The sequence below is a fragment of the Paramisgurnus dabryanus genome, chromosome 4 (genome assembly GCF_030506205.2).
Source record: "Paramisgurnus dabryanus chromosome 4, PD_genome_1.1, whole genome shotgun sequence".
Taxonomy (NCBI): Eukaryota; Metazoa; Chordata; class Actinopteri; order Cypriniformes; family Cobitidae; genus Paramisgurnus; species Paramisgurnus dabryanus.
In genome coordinates, this window is record NC_133340.1 from 34,216,084 (window position 1) to 34,237,302 (window position 21,219).

The 21,219-nt window shown below is 35.8% G+C and overlaps 1 protein-coding gene across 2 annotated transcripts in view; it reads left to right on the forward strand.

The window, feature by feature from the left end:
• LOC135735770 (caskin-1) overlaps positions 1–21,219 on the forward strand; it is a 48,702-nt gene that overhangs the window by 12,291 nt on the left and 15,192 nt on the right. For both annotated transcript variants that reach the window (XM_065254298.2, XM_065254299.2), the window contains exons 2-10: positions 9,132–9,183; positions 10,343–10,440; positions 10,980–11,125; positions 11,204–11,299; positions 11,659–11,780; positions 14,714–14,822; positions 15,179–15,287; positions 15,381–15,475; positions 17,411–17,525. In XM_065254298.2, the coding sequence (XP_065110370.1) occupies positions 9,132–9,183; positions 10,343–10,440; positions 10,980–11,125; positions 11,204–11,299; positions 11,659–11,780; positions 14,714–14,822; positions 15,179–15,287; positions 15,381–15,475; positions 17,411–17,525 (942 nt within the window). The remainder of the gene's footprint in view (positions 1–9,131; positions 9,184–10,342; positions 10,441–10,979; positions 11,126–11,203; positions 11,300–11,658; positions 11,781–14,713; positions 14,823–15,178; positions 15,288–15,380; positions 15,476–17,410; positions 17,526–21,219) is intronic.

Genomic DNA, 21,219 nt, shown 5'->3' on the forward strand with positions numbered 1-21,219 from the left:
TATCTATGGAGCTATAAAACCCTGAGAATATCTATAGAGCTGTAGAACCCTGGAAATATCTATAGAGCTGTAGAACCCTGGAAATATCTATAGAGCTATAGAACCTTGGAAAATCTATAGAGCTATAGAACTCTGGAAATATCTATAGAGCTATAGAACCCTGAGAATATCTACAGAGCTATCGTACCCTGAAAATATCTATAAAGCTATAGAACCCTAAGAATATATATATAGAGCTATAGAACTCTGAGAATATATATAGCGCTATCGAACCCTGAGAATATCTATAGAGCTATAGAACCCTGGAAATATCTATAGAGCTATAGAACCCTGGAAATATCTATAAAGCCATAGAACCCTGTGAATATATATATAGAGCGGTAGAACCCTAGAAATATCTATAGAGCTATAGAAACCTGGAAATATCTATCAAGCTATAGAACCCTAGAAATATCTATAGAGCTATAGAACACTGGAAAATCCATAAAGCTATAGAACCCTGGAAATATCTATAGAGCTATAGAACCCTGAAAATATATATAGAGCTATAGAACCCTGGAAATGTCTATAGAGCTATAGAACCTTGGAAAATCTATAGAGCTATAGAACCCTGGAAATATCTATAGAGCTATAGAACCCTGAGAATATCTATAGAGCTATTGTACCCTGAAAATATACATAAAGCTATAAACCCTAAGAATATATATATAGAGCTATAAAACCCTGGTAAATCTATAGAGCTATAGAACTCTGAGAATATATATAGAACTATTGGACCCTGGATATATCCATAGAGCTATAGAACCCTGGAAAATCTATAGAGCTATAGTACCCTGGGAATATCTTTAGATCTATAGAACCCTGGGGATGTCAATGACGCTATAGAATGCTGTGAATAACTTTGGTATCTTGGCAAATCTAAGCACTGTTTGAAATTTTGATGGCATCTCCGCTGAAAAGCTGGAGTACACAGTAGTCATATTGAAATTTGAAGCTTTGCCTGGGAGAAAAATCTCAGCCACATGAGACTCCATTTAAACAAATAACTGTCAATGAGAAACAAGATATTAAAGAGATTTCATTTATTATTCCCCTTGCTGTGGGTTCCTTCAAGCATATTTTCTACAGTCTAGTGTGAAAACGTATTGTCACGTGTGTGGCATGTGAGGCCAAAGTAGTGGAAGCAAATTCTCTCTCTCTCTCTCTCTCTTTCTCTCTCTGCTCAAGCTCCAGGCCATAGCCTCTTTAAACGGCACACAGTTAGATGATGCTGAGGGTTTGTGTGTGCGTTTGTGTTTAAATTGCAGTGCACACTACCTCTTTTTTTCGGTGGTGCTGAAGAGATTGTGGTTCATTTACTTTGACACAGTGAACATAAAATAATACAGAATTCAGAGCGCAGTGGTAAACGCGTTAGTATTTCTTTAGTGTTACTTTAACAAATTTAAGCATGTATAGTGCTTATGCTTTCAGGCCATCATAAAATGATATTAAATACCTATAATTATGGCTGCGGGTTAGGGCCTAATGGGGGAGGAGGATGATTCATGTGTGTCTGTGTGTTGTTCAGATTATTGTGTTTGTCCCAGATTCCCAGCAGAGAGATTAAAGTTTTTTTTTTTTTTTAGGCATGGGGAAATGTCATTATTATTTGTGTGCTGCTTGAATTTGTGTGGTTATTCAGTGTACAGTACTTACTCAAGTATGACATTTGGCGACCTTTGAACCTATGTTACGTGGTGGCCTATACAATGCTGTAAATGTTTTTCCCTCTTTGTATATAATGTTTGTAAAAGTAAATCTTACAAAAACTCAAACAAAGAAAGGTGTCCAAGTCACCGTTCCCCCTAAAATCAAAAGGAAAAAATATATTGCATAATGAAAACAAATAATTTTCTATTAGGCTAATTATATTTTATAATTTTATTTTTATTTTATCATGTAATTTATTTTGATTATTAAACACATTCTTTAATTGCTTTAATAATTAAATGCCTTCATTATTTTATTAATATTTGTATGACTATTTAATTTTATTGCATTTTGCTAATGAAAAATGGAATGTGGCTATTGAATTGAATTTGAATTGAATGGTATTTATGGAAAATATAATCTCAACTTCATTTCTTTTAATTTCGGGACAAGTTCTTGTCAGATCTAGTGAGAGTCACCCGTAAAGCATATCAGTTCTTTAGAGCGAACCTTATCCGCTGCTATAAATTATACTCAACAGCCTTTCTACAGCATGTCCTCTTGGGGCAGCACACTTGAGTAACCTTAATCTCATTCCTGCACTCGGGATGTTAACTTCAATGTAATATAAGCTCTTTGGCTCAGCAGAGATGTGACGAATGGCCTTCAGATATATGCTGTATCTTTCATATCTTCTCAGCCAATGGTAAGACTGGATAGGGATTTGAAGCCCAGTAAGTCATGTCGTGTGCTTGCTTCATTCAGTGCTCTCACATCAATATCAGAGAGCTTGACAGATTGATGTGGCACCTCACCAGAATGTTTGAGCTTTGAGCATTTTTAGTTATTAGTTGTTTTAGACACATTATAAACACAGCTATCGATGTGTTTATATTGATAAAAAATCTACAGGTTGATAATGTCTTAGGTGAAAATTAGTTATAGTTCAAAGATGATCATGAGTCAATGAACTTTCGTTCATTATTAATAATATAAGAAATAAGATAATGTTATTTATTTAGTTAAAATGTTCACCTTAATTAATCAAAATTAAATATCTGTGTTTTTATGTGTGAAATATATATACTTAAGTATTTATATGTGAAAGAGGAGGATCCAATACTGCTCTGTAGCAATACAAATTGTTGCAGACTCAAAAAAAAAAAATGTAGCAACAAAATTTAAACGCAAATTCAATCCATCATAAGTAAATCATGCCTGTTTAAAGGGACAATCCACTTGTTTTGAAAATAGGCTAATTTTCCAGCTCCCCTAGAGTTAAACATTTGATTTTTACCGTTTTGGAATCCATTCAGCTGATCTCCGGGTCTGGCGGCACCACTTTTAGCATAGCTTAGCATAATCCATTGAATCTGATTAGACCATTAGCATCTCGCTCAAAAATGACCAATGAGTTCCGATATATTTCCCATTTAAAACGTGACTCTTCTGTAGTTACATCGTGTACGAAGACCAACAGAAAATTATACGCAATGCCCAAAATAGTCCCCAGCTATTGAAAGTTACCAAGGGGACTATTTTCAGGCACTGCGTAATATCATTGCGCCTGCTGCAGCCATGTTACAGCAGCAAAGTCCTTGATTATTACGCCAGAATGAGAATATAGTTCCTAGCTATATCGGCCTAGAAATCGCAACTTAATTTTTCATCAGTCTTAGTACACGATGTAACTACAGAAGAGTCAAGTTTTAAATAGGAAAAATATCGGAACTCTTTGGTCATTTTTGAGCGTGATGCTAATGGTCTAATCTGATTCAATGGATTATGCTAAGCTATGCTAAATGTGGTAGCGCCAGACTCCGAGATCAGCTGAATGGATTCCAAAACAGTTAAAATCAAATGTTTAACTCTAGGGGAACTGGAAAATGAGCCTATTTTCAGTGGAGCGTCCCTTTAACATTTGTTCCTTTAAGGCCAAAGTATGGTCCACTTTTTAAAAAACGTGAGGGTCCACGTACAGTGTGCGTGACGCAATTTTTGTCATCAGAAGAATGCACTGCCGCATTTTAAAAGCCCTGCACTACATCGTATATGTAGGTTGCGCATGTGCGTACAGGAGAATGTAGTGTGTAGCCCAGGAGATGCGTCGAACATCTGTGTACATGTATGGGTCAAATAAAATATACTTTGCAAGGCTGTGCATTCGACCATGCACGTACATTCGCATAAACATAAAAAACAGACTATACTCTGGCTTTACAGTTTGTGTTGTGGATGAGCCTGTATAGCCCTATAGGGGTAAACTAGTGCAGTATTGATACTGATATATCATTGTCATTTGGATGTAGTTGTTTGGATCTAACCGCCTGGCCTGCAGAGTTGTATATCTGCTTCAGTATTGATCTTTTGATTCCTGAGCTGATGTCAGTCACATGCCCCGCTAAAATTTGTGTCGTGTGCTGTCAGTGAATCGATTACTTAATTACTAAAAGAATGAGGTACAATACAGGGGCTTTAAAACTGAAACTTACTCTTAAAGGGACAGTTCACTTTAAAATTAAAATTCTGTCATCATTTACTCATCCTGCTGTTGTTCTAAATCAGTATGAGTTTCTTTTTTTTGATGAACACAAAGGAAGATATTTTGAGAAATGATGGTAAACACACAGCAGATAGTGACCGTTGACTTCCATAGTAGGAATAAAAAACATGATGAAATTTAATGGGTACCGTGTGTGCTATCCATCATTTATAAAAATATTTTCTTCATCATTTATCACAATACTTCCATAATATTTTTTCCTACTATGGAATTCAATGGTCACTATCTGCTGTGTATTTACCATTATTTCTCAAAATATCTTCTTTTGTGTTCATCAGAAAAAAGAAATTCATACAGGTTTAGAACAACATGAGGATTAGAAAATGATGACAGAATTTTCATTTTAAAGTGAACTGAAATATGTACTGTTTTAAACAGAAGATTTTGATATGATTTTGCTTTATCCAAAGTGACTACAAGTGCTTTTGAGTTATACACTTTATCACTCCATGTTATCCCTGGGAATCAAACCAATAATTATGTTGTTTCTAGTGCCATGCTTATCATTTGAGCTACGGGAAAATACTCTCTAACATCAGCGCTATCTCTTAAACTCTATTTTCAAAAAAAAACAGCACTTTGTCATGCCAGATGATGGATTACATCATCTTAACCTTTAACCTTCCCATTGCTGGGACCTTTGCAGCTTTTCTAAATAGTTAATGCAGTTATTGTAAAATAAGAGAATATATATGAGTTTTATATCATTTAAAACAGTTGTGTGAGCAGAGACGGGGTACCACTGATTGTTATTACCATGGTTAAGGTCAAGGTTTCCATAGCAACAGGCATCAGTGAGGTTGCAGTGATAATGGCATGAATAATTTAATAAATGAGGGGATTATGACCGTTGTGCATCTCAAACCAAGTGACCGCATCGTACACCTGGGGATGTATAGACATCCTTATGTGTCTACTGTAAACCTCTTCAATTGCAGTTACTAAGAAGACATACCATAGCAACACTAGGTGAGGCGTTGCCATGGTATTTTTGTCACATTCTCCAATTAGCATCATAGTGATGGAAATACTCATTTGCATTTCGTTCCTATTTCTTTACGTAGTAGTTTTGAAGGTGACTCGCCTGAATGCTCGGGAGTCTGCTTAAAGAAATACTGTAGCTCTGCATGTGTGCATGTTAAAATGAGATGCTTAATTCATTGTTGTATATAAATGTGTATTACTTGGAAAGCTTAATTGAACACTTTTAAGAAATATAGTAAAAAAAGACATGAATTTAGTAATTTATCATCATCACCCCGGCATAAGAATAATGGATTAGGCTGTGATCAGTGAGTATGAATGATATCGTAATTCATGCATACTGAATAGCTTCTTAGTCATGCCGAGACTGCTATTAAGATTAAATGAAAAGCGCACACACTTTCTCAGTGTCCCCTCACCCTGGCAGGATGCTACCATCTGGACCGCTTTCATTTAACGCACACACACAAACACACCACACACACACAGTTTGTGCATCTAAAGCCATAGACACTTAATGGGAATATAACCACTAAAATACAGAAAGTTCTGTGATGTTTTTGATGAGGATTATAAGGATTGTCAGTATCTAACCAGATGTGATGAAAGGGTTTTGCTTGTGTTTAATAAATGTAAACCTTACCTGCTGCTTTTGGCTGGATGGCGTGCCCACAGTGTCTGATCCAGTTCTCTGTCTGACCTTAGTCCTGATTATAAACATATTTGTTTGATCCTGGTCCAAAGTAAGTAAGCTGCGTGGAAAAAAGGCCAGAAAGATGACATTGTTCTCAGTTCAGAATTTCATTGAAAGTGCTTTCGTAGATTCTTTGATCTTTGATTCAAGCATTTCGATTAAATTTAAGTGTAGATATTAAACAGGATTTAGAATTTGAATGTCACTGTACAGACAATCTTGAAAATTCTTTCTCTAAACACATTATAAATGTTAGAAATGTATTAATGAAACACGCCACAAAGACTGTAAACTATGTAAGTTTTTCACCATTTCTGAGTCCAGTTTTTTTTAGGCGGACCTAAAACAGTGGTTCGATGACGCACTTGAGCCTCCACGCATGGCCCCGCCCCTAACACAATCGCTAGCATCCATTCTGGTTGTAGCTGTATTTGAATGTTGGGAGAGACAGCAGTTTTCTAATGAGTGGGCGTGGTTTTAGTGCAGACAGCGGACACGCCCCCATCGCTTAAAGCTATGGTCTACGATTTCAAAGATTGTTCATTATTAATTAATAACCTCGTTTAGATGCTGGTTATGGTTCTACAGTAAAATCCTAACAATATGAAGAGAAAAAAGATTTTAAAAAATCCATTCAGTCTATTGGGTGTACGGCGGCAGAGAAGTTGACCAATGTAAGCTGTCCGGCCGGACAGCTTACATTGGTTAACTGCTCTCATCCAATCCCCGCTCCACTTGAAACTCCACCTCGCGCTCGCGTCTCCACCCCATCGCACCCCACCCGCCCCTCTCCTGCGACATGAAATTTGTGTCAGTGTATGGTAGCTAGCGAAGTATCAACAGCTCACAAATGGAAAAAACTAATCCTGCTCTTTTTTTTCAAGATTTTGACAACTTATTTTATATACTTGCCACTTTTTTCCATTATTCAAATTTGGTTGGGTGCTTAATAACAATTTTCTGTGGTGTGAACACATTAAATATCTGACTTTAAAAAGAAGTTAAATAAATACAAATTATTTTATTTGCTGTAAGGGAAATTTTGCATTGTCCTTTGAAAGCGTTTGAAAAATAAAAGATATTGGTAAGAAATGTTTGAAACAGCACCTATGGAAATGTGTTTAAAGGGGTCATACAGGGGTTACATTTTGTGTAATACAACGTGTTTGCATGGTTTAAGATTTAAAAATCACACTTTTTTACAAGGCATGCATTATTTTGTCTTTGTAAAAATTATTTTGAAAAGTGCACTGTGCTTTGATTGGCCATATGACCCAGTGCGGGTCATATGGCCAATAAGGGCACAGTGCATTTTTCAATGGTCGAATATGGTCGAATACCTCAGGCATGTGTCAAATTTCTTTCTCTCTCTCACAATAATTAAATGAAATAAATGTTATAATTCATTCAAATAGGATATTATGTAAACATAAAACCATCTCTGCCCGCTAACTGCATGCATTAAGGGGCGGTCATGCAAATATTTTTCGGATATTGCTGCGAATATGGGCACGGAGCAAATCGTCCATATTTGCTTTTCAGTAAAGAGAATGGTCAAGACGTGAGGTAGCGGATTTCTACTGATCACGTCTCCACGTGATACGAATTAAGTCAAAGTTCAAAACTTTGGTAGGCAGCGAAATATCTTCGCATGAGCTTGCGTTTTTGGTTTATCGCATGGAAAGTCAATGGAACGAAAAATTTTGTGTGATCACCCGATTTACTCCACACTTCTCCGAGCGGCATTTTGAACAGTCAATATCAAATATTTTAATCAAATAATTAAAACACACTTACAGACTGTGAATCAGAAGCATGAGTACTAGCAAAGTTGGAATTGATTTTAGAAACAGCCAGAAACTTTTCGAAAACAGTATTGTAAATAAAACAGAACCACATATTTTAATTGTGCTCTCTTTCTGAAGGCCAAATAAAGTACTTTTGTTTTTTACAAAGAAACACGGACATGGCAGAAGTGGCAACACTACGTTAATCACTTAAGTCACTTTTTCTTTGCGTATACATTTGTGTATCATTATGCGAATAGTCTCTTGTTCATGTTGGGGGCGTGTTTCTCCAGCTGTTTTAGGTGTGTTCTGGACATAGGTGTCATTTACACTGGGGACGCTGGGGACATGTCCCCACCACTTTTTGAAATGGCTGATTTTGTCCCCACCACTTTTTGAAAGCATTTGGTTAAAATGTTCTGAAAAATCAAGCAATACCTGTGCGACTTTCACTGCTATTTTTGTCTTGCTTTCAGTAGAAATATCTAAAAATTCTTAAATTAAGATGCTTTTTCTTGAAGAGCAAAATGACCTAAGGAAATAAGCCTGTTTTTAGACATAAAAAAAATGTATAATTTAAGTAAATTTGTGATTAAAACAAGCAAAAATGTCTGCAAATGGGGTGAGAAATTTTTTTACTTTTTATAAGATTTCTTTTTTCTTAAACACTTAATTTAAGCAAAAACTTCTCACTCCATTGGCAGATGAATTTTGCTTGTTTTAACTAGACTTATTTTCTTACGTCATTTTGCTCATCAAGAAAATATATCTTGATTTAAGAATTTTTAGATATTTCTACTGAAAACAAGACAAAAATATTGAGTTAGAAAGTAATTTTTTGCAGTGTACACTGCAAAAAAATATTTTCAAGAAAAAAAATTCTTAGTACTTTTGTCTTGTTTTCAGTAAAAATATCTAAAACATTCTTAAATTAAAATAAATTAAGCCGTTTTTAGACCAAAAATATCCAATTTAAGTGATCTTGAGCATAAAACAAGCAAAAAAATCTGAAAATCTGAATTTTTCTTGAATTTAGTTTTAAAGATTTTTACCTCATTGGAAGATATTTTTTCTTGTTTTATGCACAAAATCACTTAAATTGGATATTTTTGGTCTAAAAACTAGACTTATTTTATTGGGTAATTTTGCTCATGAAGACAAAGCATTTTAATTTAAAATATTTTTTGATATTTCTACTGAAAACAAGACAAAAATACTAAGAAATGTAATGTTTGTTCATCTGATCTTTTGTCCCCACCACTTCTCAACACAAACTGACGCCCCTGGTTCTGGATCAGTAATCTCTATAACTTTTTAGATACATGCACAAACAGCTACATAACACACTAAAGAAAAACCTAAAATCACATCATATGACCCCTTTAAGGTTTTATTCTGTTTTCTTTTGCAGAGCTCCTGGGGGCTGCTAAGAAGGTGAATGTGAACTTCCAGGATCCAGACGGGTGGGTTCACCGACATACTCGCGTATTGACATATTGATTTTATATTGAAGTATTGATATTAATTCAATATGCAACATAACTTGCAACACATCTTCTTTAGCAGGAGATAAAACATATAAAAAGTATGCTTTAAATTATTAACATGAAAAGTGAGTGTTACCAGAATAGTCAGTTGCTCAAAATCATGCATTAGGTTTCTGTCTTAAATTTGTATTTCTGCAGTAAAATGTTCAAACCCAACTGATCTATTGGACAGACAGTTATGATGTTTCACACAGCATATAAATTCCTCAGCTCTGCTTTGAATATTCAAAACGTTTGTTGTAAAAAGTCAATGTACATAGGTGTGTTGATGTTAGACTGCTGCCGTATAGAAAATGGAGAGAGAAATAAAGTAAGAGAGAGGGACAGTAAGAGTGTCTATGTGTATGTGAATGTATATGTGTCTACACACACGTGGCTTGCGGCTCTAACAGAGAAAAAGCTTTTACTTATAGTAAGTAGGTCATCATAGCCTCAGCTCAGTTAAACTGTAAGGGACCGGAGCAAAATGACAGATTTAAGCTGAAATGAGGACCGATTAGGGACTCTCTGCTAAGTTAGGCTTCAAGCTGAAAGCTCATAGCTATGGAGACATTAGGATTAGGGTATGAAAAATATATTAGGACATTAAAAAAATAGAACCATGTCGGCTCAGATTTCCGGAAAATTAAAAAACTCGTCGTTCACTTTCATTTTCATTTCTTAATTTAAAGGTCCACTGTGTAGATTTTTAGTGCCATCTAGCGTTGAGATTGCACTTCACCCCTCAATTTCGAAACGCATAGAGAAGCTACGGTAGCCACGGCTGAACAAACACGTCATCGTCTGAGACAGACAACGTAGTGTAAAAAAGCACTTTATAGAGCAGTTTGTCCGTTTAGAGTTACTGTAGAAACATGGGTACAAAATGGTGACTTCCAAGGGGACCTGTGGTGTATGTATAGATAAAACGGCTAATAAAAACAACACAGTTAATTTTGTAAGATACTTATACACCACTGATAATAGAGTTATATACTGTATATTATATAGCATTTCTGTCAAGACGTTAGACTATGCACCTTTAATTTATTTGCATTTTACAAGTTACTCATAAATGTACACTTGTGCTTTACAGGTTATCCGCCCTTCATCATGCTGCTCTTAATGGTAACGTGGAGGTGATCGCATTGCTGCTGGAGTCTCAGTCCATTGTTGACATCAAAGATCAGAAAGGTGCAAACACGCCCATGCATGCATACATACAGTATGCACAAGTGTGTACACGGGCACAGAGTTACTGGTTAATACACAGACAAGTTAACCATATAATCATGATCTTTATGTCAGCAGAAACTTCTTGACCAAGCTCGGGTTAAAACTAAATCTTTCACATAGAACAGTAAGGAGCTGCTTCATTGTTCATGTGCATTTTTAAGCAGCCTACTTGCATTGTGTAATAATTTGCATTTCTGAATAAAATACTGCATATTACTTTTATTGCCTTTTTCTCATATGGAAGGGTAAACCTTTATAGGTTAAAATATTCGTCTGTTACAAAAACAACAAACATAATGGTGGCACTTTGGCCCAGTACTGTTAAACTTTGTGAAATCTTAAATTTAGTTTATTATTGCTATCTAGTGGTATTATGTTTGATAAATGCAGGTTGTAAAGAGGTCACATTTTGTAATAAACATATAAATAGCACTACTCCAACATTTAGCACTTTATTATGTTTTAAACTTTCCTTTTTTGTTCATCTTCCTCTAAAGGGATGCGGCCGCTCCACTACGCTGCTTGGCAGGGCAAGTGCGAGCCAATGAAAATGCTGCTCAAGGCGGGCTCATCGGTGAACAGCCAATCAGATGAGGGACAGATCCCTTTACACCTCTCTTCACAACACGGACATTATGAAGGAGTGAGTATTAATATGCATACATACCGTATGCACACGCACATGCTTACTGTACTTTACTGTATGTTTGGTTGGTTGTAGAGTGAGATGCTGCTTCAACATCAGTCGAACCCGTGCCTCAGAGACAACGCAGGGAAAACTCCTCTAGACTTGGCCTGCGAATTCGGAAGAGTCACGGTCAGTTACACACACACCCACACAGGGTATTTGTGTGTGTTTTGATAGATGGTTAGGAAGTGATGCTTGCCTGATGGATTGTGGACTTTTAACTTTGACACACATGCACTCACTTTCCTCAAGCATTAGAGATAACATAATTTATACAAACTGTTTTCAACTATGCATGTTTTGTTTAGACTCATTTTACAGATAGTTTTAACAAGTTACACAATCAAAATTACTTTTTGAACAAATTTGGATTATTTCAGATATATAATGAATTTACTTACTGACAAATACAGTTGAAAGAAATGATAGAGATTGCTTTGACCATTTATCATTTTGCATTCCCTGCCTTCTGTCCCCCTTTAATATAGTTGGTCCAGTTGCTTCTGAACAGTAACATGTGTGCTGGTATGTTAGAACCCAAACCCTCCGATCCCAATGGCATCAGTCCGCTCCACCTGGCTGCCAAGAACGGGCATATTGAGATTATAAAGTAAGTATCGACTTTACATTGCATCTACACTCAAAAAAATTGTGAATCCAACCCGCTGACTTGGAATTTAACCTATATGCTAGGTTGTTTCAACTCAAAATACTGGGTTGTAAAATCAACTTTTACAAGGTGTTGGACATAAATGTGTGTTGGCAGTGTATGAACACAACCATTCTACAATGACAAATCCATCCATTTTTATACTAATTAAACCAAAGCAGTATTATTAGACATGCTGTTTTGATTCTTGTGTTAATGTGATGTCACACTGATAAAGCCCCGCCCACAGCCAGTCTTCCATTACCATTGATGGGGTTGAAAATAACACAGCATTTTTAGTGTATTGAATCGTTAAGAAAAGGACCTGTATCAGTATTTTCTCATTCTTGCATACAGTAATAAAGGGCTAAATGTTGGAGTAGCGCTATTGGCATAAATAAAAAAAACTTTTGATATCTATTTAATACATGTATTACAAAATTTGACGTTTATGCTTACATTTGAACAAATCTCACAAACACATTTTATTGAAATTTATATAAAATTTTACCAAAGATAAAATGAAGAATATCTTTATACCTAGTTTTACAGTCAGTTACTCTTATGGATCTTATTTTATTAACTTATTATTTAACTTATTTTATTTATTTGGGTTGTTAACTCTTTGACTCTTTGAGAAAACATTGCATAAAAAAGTGTTCCTGATAATTGTTTTTTGTTAATCTGCAATACTGCGATTTTTCACTAGATGGCGAACTTACCCAATTTATGAAAAAACTGAAGCCAAAACTTTATTTACTATTTTTAAACTTGTGTATTTTTTGATAATCGTTCTGAATCTGATCTTTAACAAAATTCCTTCACAAAAAATGCATTTATTTCAGCTTTTTGCTAATATATATATATATATATATATATATATATATATATATATATATATATATATATATATATATATATATATATATATATATATATATATATATATATATGTATGTTTATATATTTTTAGAAAAAAAATTACTGGAAGGCATTTTGTGAAACTTTTGTTAAAATCTATATCACAAAAGTACTTTAAAGAGACTTTAAACGAATGCTCAGGGCACATACTATATGTTCATCAAATTATTTCACTTCAAATTTGCTTAATCCCACCCTGAGGCCATTCACAAATAGTGCTTTGTTGACAGTTTCTAATAAAAAATGCTAATAAAAAAAAACAAAACACTGAGAACTCATACGCATATAGAGGGTTTTGCATCTGAGCTCTTTAAATCTACCATATCTGACCTCGGACCACAAAACCAGTTTTAAGTCACATGCGTATATGTGTAGCAATAGCCAACAATACATTTGTATGGGTCAAAACTATTTATTTTTATGCCAAAAATCATTAGGATATCATGTAAACTATTTTGTAAATTTCATACCGTAAATATATCAAAACTTTATTTTTGTTGAGTGAATGCATTTGCTAAGGACTTCATTTGTACAACTTTACAGGTGATTTTCTCAATATTTAGATTTTTTATGCACCCTTGCATTCCAGATTTTCTATAGTTGTATCTTGGCCAAATATTGTCCTATCCTAACAAACCATAAATCAATGTATAAATCTTAATTTAAAAAAAAAATGGTCCCTTGTGACTGATTTTGTGGTCTAGGGTCACATATTTGAATTTTATTTTATTACATTCTTAATTGCTTTCATTTAGGAGTAATAAACTCTGCACAAGCAGGCAGACATTGATGCTTTAAAATCCTGACACAGCATTTAGCTCCCTGACACAAAACTGTCTCTTTCATATGACTGATGTGTTAAGACAGGTCAGGATTAAAGAGATCAGGACTGATGGGAGAAAATAGCCCTATGTAAGAAAAAAACCCACCATGAGCAATCCCATCAGCCAATGCAGGCTTTATTTATTAGATTCATACACACATTTAAACCAAGTGTCCTGAATAGTTTTAAAGCTATTGATGCATATTATTAATATGTATTTTCTTCACTCGTAGCACATTTGTGTGTGAGTGCAAATGTGTGTTTGGGTGGATATGAGTGAAGGACACTTCCTCACATGTCCCAGGTCAGTAGTCCAGCCCACTACAACTAATAAGTCCAGGTCGTTCATCATTTTTACAGTATATGACCCTGATGAAAATGCTGCTGTCTCTGTGCAAACCTTCCGATGGGCTTGGAAAGAATTCAGGCCGAGCACTTTTAAACCTTTTTTGGACAAAGTTCAGCAAGCATAGTTTTCCAAAGCTTCATTTTACATCCTTATTGCATCAGGAGTATTACTGCAAGTAACTTAAAGACAAATTTTCACACATGCATTAAAGACAAGTGACCAGTTGTGCATTAAAAACATATGACTAGTCGCAAGGTGCACACCAGTATTGTTTTGTTCCAAGATGCACACAATCTTTTTTGTAAGATTTGTTTGTTTGTAAAAACTACTTAAATGTCCTAATATAACTAAGGCCTAGTCCTGGTTAAATCTAAACCCTGTCTGGGAAACCGCCCCTTAGTGTATTTTATGTGGATTTTACTACAGTAAAATATTAAAGCTGTACAAAAAATACCTTGTCCTTTTTTTTTACAAATTACAGTAATATGATTTTTTTTTGCATTGCAGTAATAATTTGGTGGGGGTGGGTGTAATCGTGCAAAAAATCATTATGCAAAATATAATAAAAACTAAGCCTCGCTTTTGACATGCATATTTGAGTCCCTTAATTTATTATTAATTTTTTAAACGAATATCATTAGTTTTTTTTAAATGAGGAGCTCAAATGCAAAAGCCGCTAATGCCACCTCTGTCGGAAGTATTACTGCAAATAACTTAAAGACAAATGTTCAGACATGCAAGTGACCAATCGCAAGGTGCATTGTAAAACGAAAGTGTTTGTTTTTGTGTGATTGTATTCAGGTTACTAATCCAGGCTGGTATAGATATAAACAGACAGACTAAATCGGGCACAGCGCTGCATGAAGCCGCTCTCTGTGGGAAAACCGAGGCAGTGCGGCTGCTGTTGGATGTGAGTATTTTATTTGACTTTAAACTCGATGTGTGTGCATAAAGCTGAATTTTGTTGACTGGTACATCAAGGGTGTTTCCTCATCTAATTATCTTTCCAAGTTCACATTCTCTTTGCGTTCACATTTTGTCTGACTTTAAAAGTAGGCTTAGATCTCATTTTGCACCACTTTACATGAGATGGGGTGTTAGATTATTTCCACTGTATTTTTTATTAAACACAGTGGTCAAAGTTTTACCCTTTTTGATGGATTTAGTCCATTTCAAAGTTACTTTAGAGCTTTTGTGGACTCTAGATGATGTGAAACCAATCTGTGTACACGAGTCATGTCAGTGTGATCCCTTTTCTTTCTTCAGAGCGGCATAAGTGCGGGTGTGAGGAACACATTTTGTCAAACCGCACTGGACATCGTTAACCAGTTTACCACAACCCAAGCCAGCAAAGAAATCAAACAGATGCTCAGAGGTACGATGGATGAATGTATAAAAACACAAATTCACATAGAAATGTTAAAAACTTTCTAAACTCTGTTTGGTATCTGTGTTTGTCCGCATACAGATGCATCAGCTGCCATGCAAGTGAGAGCGTTGAAGGATTACTGCAACAATTACGATCTTACAAGTCTCAACATTAAAACAGGCGACATCATCACGGTAACGTAATAATTCTCTTGTTGTACTGTATACCGAAATGTATAAACGCAGCTGAAAGCAGCAGGCAGACGCCAACTGTGGGCGCTACCAGTGTATTTTTAGCTAAGCGTTTGGTTCCTGCTGCTTTGTCGTTGTATGATGCGCAGGTTGGTTGTTGTGGTATTTGTCCCGCCCCTCCTCCTCTGTGATTGGACGGCTGAGTGAAAAGTGATATTAAAGAACTGAGCGTTTCACCCAAAGTTGAACAGTTTTCAGTTCTGGGAGCTCATTATGGACAAACTCGCCAGAAGCAAGATGCTTCCATTAAAAACAACTGAAGATTTGTGCCGATCACAGGCGTAAACCCTTGGTGTACACATCCCCTTACTGTCATAATATAGAAATGTCACCATACTGTGTGCAAATAATTTCTTTTTAGCAAGGGAACCCAAACTTTTTCTTACCAAGGGCCAAAAATCAAACCTGACTTAGAAGCGTGGACCAAAAGTAAACGTGCCGTATTTGCCCTGATTATCCTAATTTATCATTTTCTAAGCAAACATAATTTGTGTTTAACTAATGCAGGTTTATTTTCAGAGGTGATTTTGCCAATCATTTTTACATTTTCTTTTGTCTGTTTCCCAATGCCATGACCTCTCCATTATTAGCCTATATTACCAGAGTTCATTGAGTTTTGAGATGCACCTTTAAGTGTGCATGTACATTAAACAAAATTACTCACTTTAATTGCTTTCGTTTCATTTTTATTTACAATTTTGTAATGTACAAATAAAACAAAAGTAAAAAAAAATTAATTAGAAATATGAACAATGACATTTATCCTTTTTCCTTATCTCATGTGGCATGACGGGCCAAATAAAAGGTCAGTGTGTGCCAACTTTGGGCACCTCTGCTTTAAGGCTTAAAGGGATAGTTCGGCCAAAAATGATATTAAACCCATGATTTACTCACCCCCAAGCTGTCCGAGTTGCATATGTCCATCGTTTTTCAGACAAACACATTTTCTGATATTTTAGAAAATGTTTTAGATCTTTCAGTTGATTAAATGTAATGTTACGGGGTTCACGACCTTCAAGTCCAAAAAAAGTGTGTCCATCCTTCACAAAATAAATCCAAACGGCTCCAGGATGATAAACAAAGGTCTTCTGAGGGTAATCCGCGCGGAGTTGTTGTAGAAATATCCATATTTAAAACTTTATTAACGTAAATAACTACCTTCCGGTAGCGCCGCCATCTTAGACTCCTCTGTATTCAGGAGAGAGTATTAGCGTAGTGTACGCACTTTTCTTAGTGACGTATGACAAATTCCGTAGGCTGCGTAAGCTCTCATCCTGAATGCGGACGTGACTAAGATGGCGGCACTACCAAAGGTATTCATTTTCGTTAATAAAGTTTTAAATATGGATATTTCTACAACAACACCGCGCGGATTACCCTCAGAAGACCTTTGTTTATCATCCTGGAGCCGTTTGGATTTAATTTGTGAAGGATGGACGCACGTTTTTTGGACTTTAAGGTCGTGGACTATGGCTGGACCCCGTAACATTACATTTAATCAACTGAAAGATCTAAAACATTTTCTAAAATATCCAAAAATGTGTTTGTCTGAAAAACGATGGACATATGCAACTCAGACAGCTTGGGGGTGAGTAAATCATGGGTTTAATATCATTTTTGGCCGAACTATCCCTTTAACCAAATCTAACTTTTAGTTCTGGCCAACTCATAAGAATATGTTAATGGCTTAATGACTTAGTAAACATAACTATGTATGTGATTTTTATGTAATCTTTTGAGTTGGGTGGACTTTAGTCTTTGTTAAGTGCTTGTGATGGGTTGACTTATTTCTTTTTTTTAAGTTGACTCAACTATCTTTTACACTGCATAGTAAAACATTGCTTGTTTTCCTTCTAAATGTTTCTGTTTCATGTGCAGGTCTTGGAGCAGCATTCAGATGGACGATGGAAGGGCTGTATCCATGACAACCGTACAGGAAATGACCGCGTGGGATACTTTCCATCCAACATAGGAGAAGTCATCAAAAGAGCAGGTGTGCCATCACATCATCACATGATCCCACCGGGATGTCATGTGACACATATGTACCTCTGCACATTTTAACATATTTACATAAAAGATCAATTTGAAACTCATTTAATTGGCATATTAAATAAACTGTGTGAGTTTGTATATAGTGCATGCATTTCAGAATACATATAAGTGTTAGTGTGTGTAAACTTAGGGATGGGTATTTTTGGTCAATCTAAAGGTTGTGGGGCGTGCATATTTCCTTTTCAGTTTTCAACATCTGATTTTTAAAAGATTTTCCAAATTAAAGAATAGTTGCATTTTGTTTTGCCTTTTAAATTTGAAGGAACGTGATGTGTGGACGCCCCCTGAGTAATGCAATGTATACAGTACTGACACTGTAATCTCTTGTCTAATGATTCAGATTGAATCAGACCAATTACAAATCTAAAAAAGCCATAATTTCTGACTCATTTGTGAATCTTTCTAAGTTGAAAAACCATGTCAAGCTATTTCTGAGTACTTGAATATTTATGCTCATCCCTAGTGTGTGTGCGTTGTTTATGTGCTCTGTATCCGACTGTCTTGCCCTTTCTCATCAGTCGTGTGATATTAATGTCAGCTTGAATGAAAGAAAGGGCAGCAGATTAGACTGATCTGGTACTCTTTACTCATCTCTACATCTACCTGTCTGAAGTGTTGCTTCTAAAACTATTACTCAACAGTAACTTACTTAAAGTTGTAGTTCTCGAAACCACTTTTTAAAGGTCTTGGTCTCGTCTCGGTCTCAGACAAAGAGGACTCTGAATTTTATTTCAAGACCGGTCATGACCACAACAGATGGCACATCACAAATGTATTTTTTATCATAAATTTTTATGCAGTTCATTCAGGGTTGGCATATGATGTTGGCATTGTTTAAGCATTGTTTAAGTTTCTCCCAATGACAATTTTTAATGGTGAAGTTGATTTCAGCTATTTAGTGTTTGTAAACTTTTATTTGCTTATAGACAAAGATAAATTCCCACATATCTGCAATGCCTTTGATTTTTTTATTAACTTCTCTGATGGCTCACGCACACACACACGCACGCACGCACGCACACACACAGACAAGAAGTGCCTAATCATATGCATATTCAACATTTTATCATAAGTGTTATAATGCAGTGATTTGCAATGGTCTTGGTCTTGAGTTGGTCTCGGCCTGTATTGGTCTTGACTTGGTCTCGACCCTTTAAAGTCTTAGCCTTGTCTCGGTCTCGGCCTGTTTTGGTATTGGTCATGACTTGGTCTCGGTTTAGGTGGTCTTGACTACAACAACACACAATATACAACATACAATATATGCTATATGTATATAACTTTGGTGTTATTTTCTAAATGTCAACAAAGGATTGACAAAGAATGTATGTTTGTCCAATGAAGGCAGTTCACAGCTGTTCAGCCAGTGCTACAGACTGCTTGTGTCACATCGCTCCAAAAACTTAATTCGGCGCAGCAGACCGACTGGTGAATGACATCAAATTAATGCGAGAATCACTCTGTGCAGCAGTGCGTCACGTAAAGCAGATTTTACTTAAATTTGCTTTGGCCAACCTTAAATCAGGGGTGGCACTGGCCTAGCTATGCCTACGATCCAAACATTAATGCCAAGGAAAAGCCCTTTATACTTAGAAGCGGCAATGTATAGGTGTTTCTTGGAGGTTATGGTACTCATTATTTTAAATCAAAATATATGTAGAAGTGTTATCCAAAAATTATTGACAAGGAAAGCCTCTTATACTTGGGAGTTTTAGTACCACGTCATCTTCAAACAATGATTGTGACTTATTGCATCAGGTAACCTAAAAATGCGAATAAACTGTTTCCATTGCAATTTTGCGAAATACACCTTTTCTGAATTGCTTGAAAAACCACCTCATGCTGGCATTAAAATGGATGTTTTTGCCGATGTATGAGAGTTGACATTGGCCGTATTTTCAACTCGCAATGTCAATTTGCGCAATTTGAATGGTAATGGAAATGCAGCTACTGGCTACTTTTACATGCAACCAAATAATGAGTTTGTAATCACATTGAAAAGCCTTCATGTAAACACCTTAATCAATACGATTGTAGTCCAATCTGTGATCTGATCATCAGGAGAAAAGTATGCATGTAAACGCTCGAATCGTAGTATTTTATCAATCGGATGTAAAATAACCTTGTGCACATCCGCAGAACAATTGTGCTTACCGAATTTACTGGACTATAGGTCGCTCCGGAGTATAAATCGCATTAGTCAAAAATGCATTTTGAAGAGGAAAAAACATATTTAAGTCGCACTGGACTACACGTTGCGTTTAGTTAGAAAATGATTTCACAAAATCCAAGCCGAAGAACAGAAATTTAATCTGGAAAGGCATGTTATTTAACTAAACAATAGCACACAGACCAGCAGGCTGAATAGGTGTCTGTGCATGTTAACGTAACATAAACAGTTATTTACACGATACACAATAGTATACAGAATATACCTGGGAGGCTGAATTGGCGAAATTAACACGACAAGCCAAATCAAGTTCAAAAAGGTCCCGAAGTCATTCCGCATCACTGAATCCATTTACTCTTTCACCGCCAGCGTTTTTTTTAAAAAGTTGCCAGCCAGCGCCAAAGTTTTTCATGATTTTCACCAAAGTTTAATGCCTTCCAGAAAATGTTCTTCTTTAAATATATAAACATACAATATACCAAATGAAAGAACAGTCCCTCTGCTTTCAAAAAAAAAAAAAAAAAACGTTTCATCCTACCTTTAGTGGTTCTTTTGCAATCAGCTTTTGAATATGGGTAGGTTTCTGCAAAAACACAACATTTTGAGCAAAAAGCAGAGATACTTCAATTTTTGTGACGGACTTTTCATAGAGATCCCATTCAGAGCGATCTTTAAAACAGACACGTACATGCAGCCGCTTGCCATAGGGCAATACTTCCGGGTTTAAAAAGTTGCGGAAGGGCGCCACCTGGTGGATAATAGCGGTATTGCGGAAAGACGGAAAATCTCGTCATTGTCAGGGAAGCGTTTTCTCTTAATTGACGAGATATCTCGTCAATGGCGGAGAAAGAGTTAAATTACATAAATACAGGAGTATCATAGAGCGGACTCTCACGGCTGTAGACGGTAATGGTTTCTCTTGGTTCATATGAAATCATATAAGTCGCACCTGAATATAGGTTCCAGGACCCGCCAAACTATGAAAAAAGTGTGATTTATAGTCCGGAAAATATGGTACGTTTACATCTTATATTTACATATCACAGAAACATGCAATAGCGAGGTAATGGCAACATGCATTATTAAGGTAATGTGATCACGCACTGTACATTCTGCAGGGTTCGTGTACTTTTATAAAATTACATTAAACAATAAAATAGTGTCATTTTCATTTCCTATATCTGGAAACTTCTCCAACTCCACATTGACTTTGTACATTTATCCAGAGATAAACCGTGAACTCAATGAGAGATAATATGTGCAGCGTTGTCAAGTCATCTGCTCTTTGGCTGAGTTCAGATTTGGGCTACTTTTAAACTGTTTCTGCGAGTTAATTTTTTTCTGTGGGTTACAGATGAAAGGATTGTGTTCATTATTTATTGGTATTTCGACTGTAAATAGTCATTGGGATGCTTTTGGGCTAGTTTTGAATGTCAATCGGGGTGGTTTTGATACGCAAATT